A 15,466-nucleotide genomic window follows, 5' to 3' on the forward strand; every position below is an offset into this window, starting at 1 on the left:
AATTATAGCAAAAGGGCTCTCTGTTTCTGTAATCGAGAATACTGTCAGGCTGTCCAGTTATTGCTGTGCTGTAACTTGATTCTTCAAAGGTGATAAAATGACAGGGGCTGGGTTACCAGTCAGGGAGGCCAGAGCTTATACAGTCTGCTAATAAATGACCAGGGAACACGTGAACAGGGCGATTGCAAAAAGGAGGGATTTTTGAGAGGGGTGCTGTCCAGGGGAAGGAGGAGCAATTCACAGGACCTCAGGGTAAGAGGTAGTCCGGAATGTGTGCGTTTGTGTTTGGGGATTACTTGTTACTATGTATCAGGCTTGTGTTTGTCGGTTGTGTGTGTTTCGAGGTCCATGTGCTGAGCTGTTTGTTTGTTTGGAAGACTGTGTGCTGAGGCTGGCAGTTAGGATTTGAAATCTAGAATGCTCTGCTCAGGGTTTGAGCTGTAGCCAGGGGGCAGGGCTACCAATCAGGAAGGACAGAGCTTATAAAGCCTGCTAGTAAGCGACCAGGGGAGCATACAAACAGGGCGATTGTGTAGAGGAGGGAGTTTTTGCGGGGGTGGGCTACAGGGGGAGTTGAGAGGGCAGCTAATGCCTGTTGACATTCTTGAAAACTTTTATACTAAACTGTACCCCTAAGTACCACATTTAAATAACCCCGTATATAATCTAGAAGTCCTGTGGTGCCTTATAGACTAACAGATACTTAGTATAAGCTTTTGTGGGCAAAGACCCACTTCATCAGATGCATGAGGGGGTACTTAAAGAGCTGACCCTCCCTTTTACTGGGACCCCCACTCTTTAAATACCCTTCTGAAAACTACCCCCCCCCCACCACTCATGCATCTGATGAAGTGAGTCTTTGCCCACGAAAGCTTATGCTCCAAAATATGTGTTAGTCTATAAGGTGCCACAGGACTACTTCTTGTTCTTGAAGATACAGACTAACATGGCTACCTCTCTGATACATATATAATCTAATTATCCATAGAAAATGCAGGCAGAAGCCCAGCAGCAGAGTGGGGGCTATCCTGTTTATTGCATCCAATGTAGCATGTATGATTACCTGCCCCAGGGTCAGGTGGCCTATGTGTGCATTCGGTGCAAGGAGCTCCTGGCCCTCAGAGACTAAGTATGGGCTTTGGAGGCCAGGGTGGCTGAACTGCAGGAGCTGAGGGAAGCAGAGAGGTATGTTGAAGAGGCTTTCTGGGATGATGTAGAATTGTCCCCACCTCAAGTCAGACAGCCCTTGCACTGTTATGGAGGATGAAAGGCTCGGGTAAAGGGAGCAGTCAATGGAAACAGAGGGAAACCATCCCATAGTTGGGACCCTCCTTCCACATGATGATGTGGTATCCTCTTGCACTGAGGATGCCTCCTTGGGGCAGGGAACTCCAGTCAGTAGGAAAAGGTAGGTGTTAGTAATGAGTGATTCGACCATTAGAAACATAGATAGCTGGGTTTGTGATGGCTGGGAAAACCAAATGGTGACTTGCCTGTCTGGTGTGAAGGTAGCGGATCTTTCAAGGCATCTAGATAGAATTATGTGTAGTGCTGGGGAGGAGCTGGTGGTCATGGTATACATAGGTACCAGTGACATAGGAAAGGGTAGGAGAGATGTCTTGGAGGCTAAATTTAGGTTGCTAGGAAAGAGACTGAAATCCAGGACCCCTATGGTGGCATTCTCATAAATGCTTTCTGTTCCATTCGCATAGCCAGGTAAGCAGACAGAAAGTCTCGATGCGTGGATGAGACGATGGTGTAGGGAGCAGGGGTTTAGATTTATTAGGAATTGGGGAAACTTTTGGGATGAGGGAACCTATACAAGAAGGATGGACTCCACCTAAACTAAAGTGGAACCAAAGTGCTGGCACTTACCATTAGAAAGGTGGCAGAGCAGTTTTTAAACTGCACAATTTAGTTGAAACCATAGTCAAGAATAAAATTGTCAGGCATGGAGAACACAATTTGTTGGGCAAAAGTCAGCATGGTTTCTGTAGAGGGAAATCATGTCTTTCTAATCAGAGTTCTTTGAAGGGGTCAACAAACATGTGGACAAAGGGGATCCAGTAGATATAATGTGCTTTGATTTCCAGAAAACCTTTGACAAAGTCTCTCATCAAAGGATCTTACATAAATTAATTTGTCATAGGATCAGAGGGAAGATCCTTTCATGGATTGAGAACTGGTTAAAAGGCAGGAAATAGAGGCTAGGAATAAATAGTAAACTTTCAGAATGGAAAAGAGTGACTAGTGGTGTTCCCCAAGAGTCATTCCCAGGTCCAATCCTATTCAACTTATTCATAAATGATCTGGAGAAAAGGGCAAACTGTGAGGTGGCAATATTCACAGAAGACACTGAACTGCTCAAGATAGCAGACTGTGAAGAACTTCAACAGGATCTCACAGAACTGAGTGACTGGGCAACAAAATGACAAATGAAATTTGATGTGGATAAATGTAAAGTAATGCACATTGGAAAAAATAACCCCAACTGTACATACAGTATGATGGGGGCTAATTTAGCTATAACTCATCAGGAAGGAGATCTTGGAGTCATTTCTGAAAAAATCCACGCAGTGTGCAGCAGCAGTCATAACAAGCAAAGAGGGTGTTAGGAATTATAAAAAAGAATAGCGAATACATTGGAGAATATCTTATTGCCCTTATATAAAACTATGGTATGGCCACATCTTGAACACTGTGTATAGATGTGGTCTCCTTATCTCAAACAAGATATATTGACATAAGAAAAAATTCAAAAAGGGCAACTAGAATGATTAGGGATTTGGAACAGATCCCATATGAAGAGAGATTAAAGAGACTAGGATTCATCATCTTAGAAAATAGGAGACTAAGGGGGGAGCTCTGATAGAGGAATATAGAATTCTGAGTGGTGTGGAGAAAGTGGTGTGAATAATTATGTACTTGTTCTCATAATATCAAAACTAGAGGACACCAAATGAAATTAATGGGCAGCAGGTTTAAGACAAATAAAAGGAAGTTCTTCTTCACACAGTGCACAGTCAACCTGAGGAACTCATTGCCAGAGGAGGCTGTGAAGGCTAGGACTATAACAAAGTTCAAAAAGAGCTCGATAGATTCATGGAGGTTAGATCCATTAATGGCTATTAGCCAAGATGTGTAAGAAAAGGTGATTGTCAGAAGCTGGAGATGGAGGGCAGAAGAGAGATTGCTTGAGCGATACGTGTTTGGTCCACTCCCTCTGAGGCACCTGGTGTTGTCTACTGTCAGCAGACAGGATATGGGGCTGGATGGACCTTTGGTCTGACCCATGATGGCCGTTCTTATGAAACCTGAAGTCTGGTTAGTGATAAAATCTCTAGAAATTAATTTTGGCCCAATTCTCCTGTACTCACACAGAGAGCAAGATCTTGGTTTTCACAGTCTGTGACTTGAACCCTGTAGCTCACAAACAAATGCTTTTATTCAAATCAAGAATGTTGATTTACCACAATACTGAACACACTGCTTTGCTAAAAATATCTCCCCGACCCATAGAGCTGTGGCTTGTGGCCTTGGTGTCTAGGCTTTTATTTCCTCTAAATATATTCTGTACTTCTTTCTGTGTGGCTGTCATGTTGAATAAATAACAGGCAGAGGGCATGGAACCAGAATTCAGAGCTGAGTATTATATAAAATAAAGCAGGCAGCCTTTGAAGTATAGGACTAGAATTTCATTGGGGGTTCTTTTGATGTCAAAACTCAGAAGCAAACCTCAACAAGACATATATAAGCAAGAGAACCCTGAGACAGAATTGTAGCCAGTTGTTCAAAATATCCCTGTTTTATTTCATATGATCCATAGAGCCAAGTCTTTAAACTATGGTTTCTTATCTCCCCTGACATTATGTATTCCTTTCCCTCAGTTCTCAAGGCTCCTGTTGACTCCCTCCTCTATCCTTTTTCTTGGAGTTATTTCTTGCCTTCCTCTCTTATTGCCCCATGTTTTTTGTGTGACTTTATTTACCACAAGTACAGATCTATGTCAAGCATCATCAGAAGAGCTTTATGTATTGCTCCGATGGCTATGCACTGACTGTTTGCACAGTGTCACTGGAACAGTGCCACTAGTGATTAGCACAGATCTATCTCCCTTGGTCACACTGAGCAGGAACATACTCGGTGAACAGTTGCATTGCTTTCACATTCCATTCAAAGAACCTACACCCACAGGGCCTGATTGCAGATCAATGGGACTATTCATGAAGGTAAGGGCATTAGAATTGAATCCTATGGCAGTACGTTGATTGACTCTTGGAATGCTTTGGTCTGATGCTGTACTGTTAATATGGTCAGTAGATGTCATTTCTAATAATTCAGTAGCGACTACTGCATTTTAAAAGTGTTTATTGTATTTTTAATCATCTTTCTTGAACCTCTGTTTAGTTATTAGAGATCACATTTCTGACAGCCTACTGGGTAGCCCAACTTGAGTTACTCATTTATTAACTACTGAATTAACCTCCTTAAGTTGGGCCATCCAGACACCATAGGAATCGGTGCCTTAGAAATGTATTTTTATTATTATCTGTTATTCAATTGTAAAAAGTACAGAAAAAACACTTTTTTTGTTATAAAAAACCAACCCCCACAATAGTTGTCATCTCTAAAGCAGGCCTGAATTTGGTAATTTAGATGGTATGTTCTATAAATAAAATTATTTCCTTTCCTTTCCTTTCCTTTCCTTTCCACCCTGCCTCTGTTAGTGGGAGTAGGTGTGGAATCTCAGCAGATACAATTACGTTCTCTGCAAATGTAAAACTGATGATCTAGGCTTTCTGTTTTGAAGTGAATTCCAGTTCAGTGATGCTTGCTGTTTGGATTGATTCTCTAATACTATGGTAAATACAAATGGGTATGAAATTCCAACTTTCTATTTTAAGCAGTTAGTAAACACTGCACCAGATGTGGGTGTGAAGGCCCCTGAAAAATCTGAGTGAGTTCTGCTTTTATTAAGCATTTTTAACTTTCATAACTCAGAAATGCAAGGCATTGTTTATGGGGCTTTTTAAAACGGCTGCAAAAAACAGGCTTATACAACTTAGTTTGCATAAGGGCAGTGAGTCATCCACGTCTTTTGTGTGTATGTGTGTGTGTGTGTGTGAGTGAGTGATAACACTTTACATAACCTCTATCTTTGAACATAGAATAATGAACATATTTTGTCTTTATACCCACCACCCAATAAAGAGGTATGCTAAACAAATAGGGTACCACATATTAGGTACAGGTATAACTGCACAGGCTTGCACTAGAGATGAATTTTGCTCATTTTCACTGGAACTGCAGGTCTGCAGGTCTTACACTGGAGTCAAACATGTAAGGAGAAGGAGTAGCAGCCCTGCCCGCCTCTCCTACCAGGCACCGTGATGGGAAAGTCCAACACACACCCAGCAGCAGCAGGTATGGGTTCTGCCCTGCTGTTTTGATTTGACACATGCTTTGGGGCTGCCCAGTAAAGATGTTTTTGAATGAACAGCACATCTGGGAAACCCCGGCATATCTGATATGTAAGAGGGTTTTTAGGCATGGTCTAATTTAGGGGTCAGCAACCTTTCAGAGGCAGAGTACCAAAATGTGATCTTTTCATCTCTATGTACATGCTGAGCACCAGTGGTACTTTTTAAAGTCACTAGTAGTTCTACAAGAGCTTCTTTATTAAATAAATTAAGAAGCAGAGCTTTGCTGTTTGGACACTGGGGAACCCTACTTTTTAAGGGAATAAAAAACAAGATGAGAGGTTTCTCTGCTGCAGAAGTCTCTGGATGGCTGGGGCTCCCTGGGGTGGAGGGCGCTATCTCGCTGGGCTGGGCGCCAGGTTCTCTCCTCCCCAGCATGCTGCAGGTGATGCACACCTTGGGTCCCTGGTAAAGTGAGGGGTGTAGAGCCCAGGCAGCAGGGCAGGCAGTCCCCGGACCACTCATACCTCCCACTTGAGCCACATGTGTGTTTCATGCTTTGCTCCTACTGCCACCAGGCCAGGCTGGGAGCAAGGCAAGGGTTGAGGAGCTGCTGGGCTCAGAGCCCTCCCTCCTGGCGGGGCTGGTCATGACCCCTTCCCCAAGGGCAACAGGCCACAGGGCTGAGGCAACAGGCAGAAAGGGTTGGCCAGGCCCCACCACGCAGACAATAACCAGCTGCATACCGGCTGAGCCAGGCCCCTCATCCCTTAGTGATCCACCCCCTGGAGCTCACTTCCCCTGTCTAGCAGGGGCTTGGCCGGCCTCAGCCCTGGGTGCAGCGCATGACAGTGAGAAGTAGCTGATGTGCCACTCTTGGGACATGTGGTGGGGGTTGCTGACCCCTGGTCTAGTTTGTGAATTGTAAAGTCAGAGGTTTTAATTCAGACTTTTACCATTGAGGGGTGTGTCCTGGGTCTTAACTTATGCTTTATAAAAATTGGTTTATGAATATGAATATACATAACTCAAAGACATTTTGGACAAAATAAGTTGTAACAGCAGTTATAAAGTTACAAGCTGCTGAACGTGTTTGTCCTATTTTTGAGCATGTATCATTCTTGTATGTGAGATTAGCAATATGCAGTGTGGGTCTGCTTATATTCTAAATATGCTAATGAGGGCCATTTCTGATGCTCCTGAAACTTAATGGCTTGGTGGTCAAGTCGATGATCTGAATAATCTTGTTTGTCCTGTAAACCTGAACTGTGTTAATACAGAGGCACTGAGACCACTGATTGTTGGCCGATGGGACTGAACGTGGGTCCTCAGAGACTAAAGCCATAAGCCTCTGCCATATGAGCTAAAAGCCAATTTCCTCTCAGCTAAGTCTGTGGAGCGGACTTCACTCTCCCTTTCTTGGTGCCTCTGGGTTACATGAAGTTGGTCCTAGAAAGACATGTGGTCAGGCCACCTAATGCTGAAACCCATTTTGAAGCTTTACTTTTCCACTTGAGATGAAAAAAGTTTGACCTGATCATGAAGAATTCCCATTTTGGGGAAAAGGGATATAAATGGGTGTGGAACCAAACAATAGGGGCAGTTGCCAGATGTCAGAAGTTCCCACTCTTATCACTTCAGATGCCTGCTGGAACATCTAAGACTGAACATGGGGAAGAATAACAGCCAAGCTAGGAAGCTGCATAGTTTGTGAAAGAAATAATTAGAACAACTGTTTTTAGGAAAGGACTTTGCATGAAGCAACTTGCTTCGTGGACTAGGACTAGCTGGCATTTTTTGTTTTAATTTAGTAATTCACTTTGCTCTGACTTTTTTCACTTGCAGCCACTTAAATCCTATTTTTATACTTAATAAAAACACTTCTGATTATTATCAAGCCCACTGTAAATGTTATCAGAGGGGAAGCAACCACTGTGTGTATTTCTCTTTAACTGATAAAGGGCATCGACGTCCTCATGAACTTTCTCTATATAAAACTTTTACACAGGGTAAGATGGTTTTGTTTGGGGGTTTGGTTCCTTAGAGGACTGGTTTCCTCAGAGCTGAGACCTCCCAGGGCTCAACTGGTTCAGTGTCTGTGTTGATCTGTTCAGGGGGCAGTAACCAGTGTTCCCTGCAATTTTTTTCCATCTGTCAGTGGAATAAGTTTTGTTTTGTGCACCAAGGCATGTACAGGTGTACACCACAAATAGGAGCACATGCTGGCAGCTGTAGATGCTCTGCTAATCAGCTGGGAAGCATTTGAATGTCTTCTGAATGTCTGTCCAAGTGCTCAGCTTCCAAGGAATGCTGGCGGTAACCCCAATTCTGTGCCTTGGCTAAGGGACACCATAACTTCTTGCCCAGCAAGACAGGATGATGCAGAACCCCAGAAGGCACAATGGTACCAGTGGCTTGATCAGCACTCTGCGGGACAATCTCAAGGGGATTTCTGTGATTCAACCCACCACAAGGTGAGTGGAACTTTTCTGAGCCTCAAAGTGATTTTGATTTTATCACAGCACCAGAGATAGGGATTTTCCAGGGCTGATCTTACCAGGTCAGGTTAGGCTTGTGGTCTGTCTATTGGGGAGATGCTCTGGAGAAATCACACTGCTGCAGGCTGCTGTCATTCTTCTGTTTCTAAATAGAGATCTTCAGTCTTTAGACCTCACCATCAGCAATGCTAGATTCAGGTAATGTGTAAAAGTAGAAGAAACTGTACTTTGTCTTGTTTGATGGGTGCAGTATCGATCCCTAGTGAGGTGCAGCTGAAATATCTGAAACAATAAATAACTATTGCAATTTAAGCAGATCACACCCAGTACTGCTTTTTCCACCCTCTTCTGGACTGATGTTTACTTAGTTACCAAACCAGACCCAAGTGTAAGCTGAATGTGTGCCTAGCACCAGGCCAATAGTTACTAAACTCAGGTTCTTGCATAGTGCGAGACAGAGTGAATTCTAGAGCCAAGTCCCATCTATTAAAATGGGGGACTCCCCATCAGAAATTCAAACTAGGGAGCAAAATCATTACTGCTGACTGAAACTATCACAATTGTGGAGAGGTCTCTGAACTATACATTTGCACAGTAATTGGAATGTAAGCAAATAATCATCTCTATTTGAATGACTATGAATCCTAAATTCAAAAGTACAGAGTGCGCTCCCAGTTCCTGTTGATTTCAATGCGAGTGACGGGTCTGCACTTTTGAGAAGTCCTACAAGTTGAGGTGGACATATGCAGTTATACACACAAGGATGCTAAGCCATGCTCATCATGAGTGAGAAAAAGCAAAGAGACCAATTTAAAGTGACTTAAAACAATGACCCTGTCAAAATCATTTGTAGTGAGAAAATTTAAATAATTAACGGTTTAAAAAATGGCACTTGCTAGAGACTAATGACTAGTTAGGGGAGCGGAGGGGAAGAGGCTAGTTTGGTGAAAACTTTGTACCTCTAAAGTCATTGTCGCAGTTACAAGCAATATCAGGAAAAAGTCTTAAATACTTACACTTTTCATGTACTCATACAGTAATTGCTTGACATGAAGTTGTGCTGGATCTATTCATCAGACTGTATTACTTACACCTACTGGTGTTTGAAATGTTCATTATGAATAAATTATTCATTTGATTATTCTTACTGTACACAAATCATCTTGATATTTTCACAAATATTCATAAGGAATATGAATACCGTGTGTCATGGTTGTGGATTTGCTGTGCAGTCTAAGAAGACTAACATAGAACGATCTTATGAAGACTTTATGACCAGTGGGTTATTAAAATTTCCTTTATGACTGTGTTAATCTAACATACTTTGAGTGTAATGGAATGTTTATTATATGTCTTAATGCTGTAATTCAATGGGTCTGTGCATGAAAGCAACAAAATCGCTTTCCTGATAGGAACACTCACATACAGAATTGCAAAGACAGTAGAATAAGCTGTTAGCTTCAAGGATCCTTTATACTGTCTTCAACAATTTTCCAGCATTGTTTTGCTGAAGCTGGGAGTCTGATGATCAAAAGAACCCTATCTAGTTAAAAACCCTTTCTCCAGAAAAGAAGGGGAGGTCAATTGTCAGAAGCTATCCAGAGCGATAGGCTGTCACAGGGAAAGGAGTTTGAAGGAGCTGGTCCTTCCCAGCTCCAGGGAATGGTCATTGTTAGGCTAAAGCAGGCATGGGTTTAGGCTGGTTTATTTGTTTTTCAAATAAATTTTATCCTAAATGCTTTTCTAATAAGTAACACTTTGCTTGAAGAGGGCTGTCTGGTCCCATGATACCACTGTGTTTGCTCCGAGAGAAGGGAACAGAACTTTAGCATCTGAGCCTAAGCCAGGCCTGATGATGTAAATTGTGGTTGATAAACAAAAGACTGCAACTCAGCTCCTGGTGTCATCCTAAGAAGGTTGATCCCCAGAGGCCTGAGACTTGCAGAGAGTGTGCTCTGGAAGAGACCAGGAGTTAACCTGGTAACTGTGACAGCATGGACAATTAATTTTCAGCCTACAGGCTATTTGCTAACTGTTCGTGTTATGTAGTCATTATGACTCTGACTATGTTGGGAAATTTTAGGAAAAATTGTCTAAAGGTGTGCTACCTGCACTATTAGCGGGTAACATCAATGGTTAGTGCTGTGTTTAAGCCTGCTCAGAACATGTCTAAATACACAGTGTTTAAAACACTGGCAGAAAGATGCTAATGAGGTGAGGATGCAAATTTCCCATGCCTCATTAGCATAACGTCATGTGATTTGGAGTCTGGAAGACCGTTCTTCTGGACTCCAAAATGCAGCGTAGAAGCACGGCCCCTGGACGGAGCTTCCGTAAGGACGTGCTTCTTCCGGAGGCCCCTTCTTCCCAAAAATTTTCAGGAAGAAGGGGCCTCTGGAAGAAGGACTTATTTCCAGAAGTACCCCCAGGGCTGTGCTTCTACATGGCATTTTGGAGTCTGGAAGAACGGTCTTCTGGACTCCAAACCACATGACGTTATTGCTAATGAGGCGCAGGGAATTTGCATCTGTGCCTTTATTAGCATCTTTCGCTCCGTGTATTAACATGCCACTTCTGAAGGAAGTGGCCTGTGTAGAAATGGCCTGTAAGTCTACACAGCAGCCTTACTTTGAAATATGTTATTCTGGAGTAGCTTATTTCAAAATAGCACTATTTCATGCAAAAATGCATTTCAATATAGCGCTTCACTATTTTGCAATACAGCATCTAAACACATGACGCTTATTTTGAAATAGAGCCATTGGACGCACTATGGCTTATTTCGAAACAGACTCTATTCACTGTCTGAACAGCCCATATTTAGTTGTTTTGAAATAGGTGGTATTCCTGGTAGAATGAGGTTTGCCAGTTTCAAAATAAGCCAACTATTTTGAAATTATTTTGAAGTATCAGTTGTGTCGTATAGTTATTTTGAAAATAATGGCTGTTATTTTGAAATAACTTTGCTGTGTAGACCTATGCTTAGTTGCAATGTTGCTAGGATGTTTAGGGAAGCAGATATAATGTAGACAAAACCCAATATTGGCGTATAATAGCTCACCTAAGTCATGTGAGCTGGGTGTACATGTGAGCACCCCTTTGAAAGGGCAAAAATCAACATGGGGAGGTCAAAACAGCGGCTGTCGAAAGGTAGTGCCCGCACACTAATAGTGGATTGACAGGTCGATCTGCTCATTTGAAGGGCTGCCATGGTCCTTTGAAAGGGAGCAGCCACATGGCTCCAGGCTCTCCTTCAAAAGAAGGGAGGCAGAAAATGCCATGGGCAGGGGCCCATGGCCAACAAGCCCGTCTGGGGCCTCAGCCAGCTACTCCATTAAATGGTCCCTCCCTCTACCCCGCACGAGCTGAGTGCTGCCCAGTTGTCCCTACCCAGGCAGAGCCCACTCGTGCCCCAGGAAGGAGGCACAGCAGCAGCTCCTGCAGGAGGACACCCTCATCATGGAGACCTGCTGTCAGTGCTCTACACTGTTGCCACAGCTGCCCCCCAGCTACTCAGGTGGCTGAGTGGCCTCCCCAGGGCTGTGGGTCCCCACTGCCCAGGACACCCCTGAGTTACCCCCGGGTGCCTTGGCACCTCTGGTGCCACCCCAGCAGCACCAAGTGTTGGGAGTGCCTGGTGCTGGGGGAGTAGAAAGAGGAGAGGTGGCTGTGGAACTTTGCCATGTTGACGCAGACTTTCAAGCAAATCTGCCACTGAATTACCGCTGTAGTCTGGCACCAGAACACCTACATGAGGCCTGCTTTCACCCTGGAGAAGTGGGTCACGATCACCATCTGGAAACTGGCCACCCTGGACTCCTACCACTCTGTAGGACAACAGTTCGGGATGGGCAAGGCCACCATTGTGGCTGTACTTATTCAGGTAAGGCAGGCCTGGGTCACGCGCCCCTCACGGGTGGCCCTTCCCAGCCTGTAATACATGGTCCCCAGGTGCTGTCCAGCACTGACCGGCTGGTGCCCCACATGTGGCTCATGGTGCTGTCCATTGGGGTGGGTGCTGGCCATCGCTGGCAGGCCGCCACAGGTGCTGTGTACCTCAATGGCCTGGCATGTGTGCAGCCCAGGACCACTGGTCCTGTATGCGGTTGGCTGGCTGGTGTGTGGCCCCAACCCCATGGACCGGGGTGCATGCTCCGCTGCCTATGTACTGGGAGGTCCCTCAGTGACATCCAGGGATGCCCAGCTCCCAGTTGCCTGGCTGGACAAGTGGGAGGGGATGTAGATGGTCAGGTCCCCCTCCTCGCTTGACCATTCACTGGTCATGTTGGCCTCCTGGGTCCCCAGTCTGGGCTGCTCCTCCATGTCCGGCTGCGACTCGTCCGCTGATGTGTCCAGGATTGCTGTGGGTGGGGAGCTGTCCCGAGGCCCTAGGATGTCGCGGAGCTCCTGGAAATAGAGGCAGGTAGCTGGGGCTGCCCTGGAGTGACTGGCCTGGTCCTAGGCCTGGGTATAACCCTGACAAAATTCCTTCACTTCACTGTATACCTGCTCTATGATATACTCAGCGTGGCCCCTTGTGAGGAGGCCCCAGGCCAGGCAGGCAAATGTTGCGATGTTTCACCGCTTGACACCTATCTCATGGAGGACTTCCTCCTCTTTCCAGATGCCCAAGAGGTCCTGCAGCTCCCGCTCCATCCAGGAGGGGGGCCCTTCCCCATGCCACCCCAGAACCCTGGGAGTCCTGTGAAGGCTTGGAGGGAGGGCCCTAAGGCTCACGCAGGGGCTGTGTGCTGGCCATCGTCGCATCTCTCAGATTGTGCCACTGGAGCTCATGCTGGGGCTGTCCCTAGCACGCTCTCAGCTTCCTGCTGCTGGATTCCTGAGTGTGTGCTGCTTTAAGGAAGCCAGATGCAAGGATCATAGAGACCTGATGCTGCCAGCTGGAGTGGCCCCATGCTCCAGCTGGCTGGCTTTTCGGAGACTCTTCTTTCAAAAAAGCAGGATGTGGAACATCTACACGTGTACTCCTTCGATTCAGTTTTTTGAAAGGGGACGATCTTCCTGATGCAGGATCGGAGTTCGGATTTTGACATCTGCTCCCCATTCTTTTGATTTTCTTTCGAAAGAAGGTGTTGCACGTGTAGACACTCCTCCTGTTTTTGCAAAAGAGGGATACTTATTCCGACATTTCGTGCACATGTAGACACGGCGGTGGTGTTTTTGCTTCTTGACTGGCAGGGCTAAAATGTTTTAAAGAGGAACGATAAATGTGAACATTCCTATTCATGCACAGACAGCCTTGTTTGCATATGAATAAAGGTACTTGTACAAGAACAGCTCATTTCCTGCATATTTGTGAGACCTGCCTAGCAAATAAAAGGGAGCACAAATATGGGTAAATCGAACAGCCATTTGTAGATTGAATGAATGTTCAGGAAAATTGTTTTTGCAGTAAAAAACATATCCCTGCTTACATCATCTTTCAGAATTCCAGTCAGTCTGATGATGGATTTAATTATCTTCAGGTAAGAAAAGCTCAGTTTAGTCAAGGCCTGGGCTTTTGCTTAGTACTTAGAGGTATTGCAGAGTTGCAGGGGGACCTTGTGAAAAAACTATGCAGCTCTCGCCATGCATGCAGGCCGTAAGTGTATCTGACCTCCCCACCGGCTGCCCAGTTCTGCCAAGTTCAGCAGCCCTGTAGGATTGTGAACTGGTTCAGCCCATTACTACAAACGTGACTCAGCACAAGCACTTCATATAGCGGATTTAACTGGTGAGCATCTTTCCCTGGGCAAGTTCACAAGCTACGTTCTCTGGAAAGCTGCATATTTTCTGACCCAGTTTCATAACTGTATGCAGTCAAATGCCCCCTGAATGTTCAGCTGTTTGGAGTTGATTGTTTTAAAGTTGGTGGCAGGCATTGAGTGTCTATATGATTTGTGTTGGAATTTCTGTTTTGTTTTTTATATGTTTCAGATGCTTTTCTCTTGAAATGTGAAGCTTAAGCAGCATCTTGCATATTAACTCTTAGTGCGTCCCAATGTTTCTGGACCCATCTACGGCAGGGTGTCCGGTATTGCTTTCAGACATAGTTACAGACTGCAAGAATCCTCTGCAGGTGGTTTGAACCAGATTCTTTACTTTCTGTGCCTACTGGGCCCCTTCCCCAAACCAGTGGCTGCCAATCCACTTCTCTTCATCCTTCTTGTGCCTTGTAATAGTTCCCCTCCCCCATGAGCCTCTTTCTGTGAGAATTCCACAAGCCTCTACCTTCACATGAAGCTTTTCCACATTTCCAGTCATTTTTCTAAAACAAATCCAAATTCTCTTCTTTCGCAATAGGCCTTAATCAGTTCTGCTGAAATCAATAGCAATCGTCTCTTTTCTTCTGTCCCTCCCCATTGGTAGGGTAGATAAAAATCTACAGTTTTAATTGAAACTTTTCAAAACTAGTGGAATATGCATCCTGCATGACATTGTTTGAAATGTGCCAACTGTCTTAAGACTTAAGCTTATTTAACATATATGAAAATAATTTAAATTAAATAAAAATATTCAAGCTGTTGCCTATTTGTGGTCAAGATCCAAAGAGAGACAAAGCACTAAACGGGTGGAAGTCATTGGCAAAGTAGCTAGAAACAGAACCTGTTGATGTGCTGCACCAGTTTTTGATGGCACCATCCACTTCTGCAGGTATGGAGAGAATATTTTCTTCAGTTCACTTTATTTAGCTACTTCAGTTCAATGACTAATTCACACACATATAAAGAGGCTTTAGGTGGGGGCTGTAGGTGATGGCCAGTGACATTCTGTTACTTTCTTTATTGGGCCTGTCCCACAATGGTTGACTTAGGGGTACCTTCCTGGCTCTGTCAAAGAGGTTTTCTCAGTGCAGTACATTCAGAGACATGTTCAAGACTCCTCTGTTTCAACTGTCTTGGATTACTTGCTGTCACTGACGCATTCAGGACTCTTCAGTAGTATTGTTATAGTTCAACCAGCTGCTCTGTCTGCAGATGACCCACCTTCTGAGGTCTGTTCCTCATCCTGCCCTACTTTCCCCTGAATCATAGGCCTGAAGGCCTGATTCATGGTTTGGGAGCCACTAGTTAGGAAGCTATTGCCTTCCTGGAACTTGAATGTGGTCTTCAATGATCCCTTTCCTTGAATCCAGGCCATCATGTTCATTGTATTACCGGTTGCACTTTCCTGGTCTGCCATGGTCAGGACCTTGAACGGTCTCAACCAAGAGAATTTGCCAGACCATTGGAGGTCCCCTGCCATGGGCCCCAGTCACCTGCTTTGGGTCCCCCATCACCACCTCTTTGCCCACCTGCTGTGGGGCTCCCTGCTGTTTTGGCCCATGCTGTTGCACGGTTGCCATGGGGCTTTGTCTCCATGCTGCTGGAGGACTCCCAACCTGGATCTACAAAGCTCTGGCTCTGGCCTTGGCCCCAGCATTGCTGTCATGGGACTCTGGTCAGTCCCACTTGCAGGGCTCCAGTCACAGCTTGGTATTCCTACCAGCTCCGTGTGTGGAGCTCTAGTATTTCTTTGTTTGTACAAAAATTTTGGTAGCTATCAAGT

The 15,466-nt window shown here is 44.9% G+C and overlaps 1 protein-coding gene across 15 annotated transcripts in view; it reads left to right on the forward strand.

The window, feature by feature from the left end:
* The window catches only part of LOC142013544 (tubulin polymerization-promoting protein family member 2-like), a 142,662-nt gene that overhangs the window by 29,840 nt on the left and 97,356 nt on the right, over positions 1–15,466 (forward strand). For 10 of the 15 annotated variants that reach the window (XR_012645674.1, XR_012645670.1, XR_012645671.1 and 7 more), the window contains exons 1-3: positions 233–252; positions 5,311–5,424; positions 7,765–7,894. Coding sequence is in view for 2 of the 15 variants with exons in the window: in XM_074995052.1 (XP_074851153.1) it covers positions 5,391–5,424; positions 7,788–7,894 (141 nt within the window). In the remaining 13 variants the exon portion in view is untranslated. Of the gene's footprint in view, positions 1–169; positions 253–5,310; positions 5,425–7,764; positions 7,895–11,649; positions 11,802–12,542; positions 12,611–15,466 lie in introns of those variants that run through there. The other 5 variants (XR_012645678.1, XM_074995051.1, XM_074995052.1 and 2 more) reach the window with 5 other exon arrangements.

The sequence above is a fragment of the Carettochelys insculpta genome, chromosome 5 (genome assembly GCF_033958435.1).
Source record: "Carettochelys insculpta isolate YL-2023 chromosome 5, ASM3395843v1, whole genome shotgun sequence".
Lineage (NCBI taxonomy): Eukaryota > Metazoa > Chordata > Testudines > Carettochelyidae > Carettochelys > Carettochelys insculpta.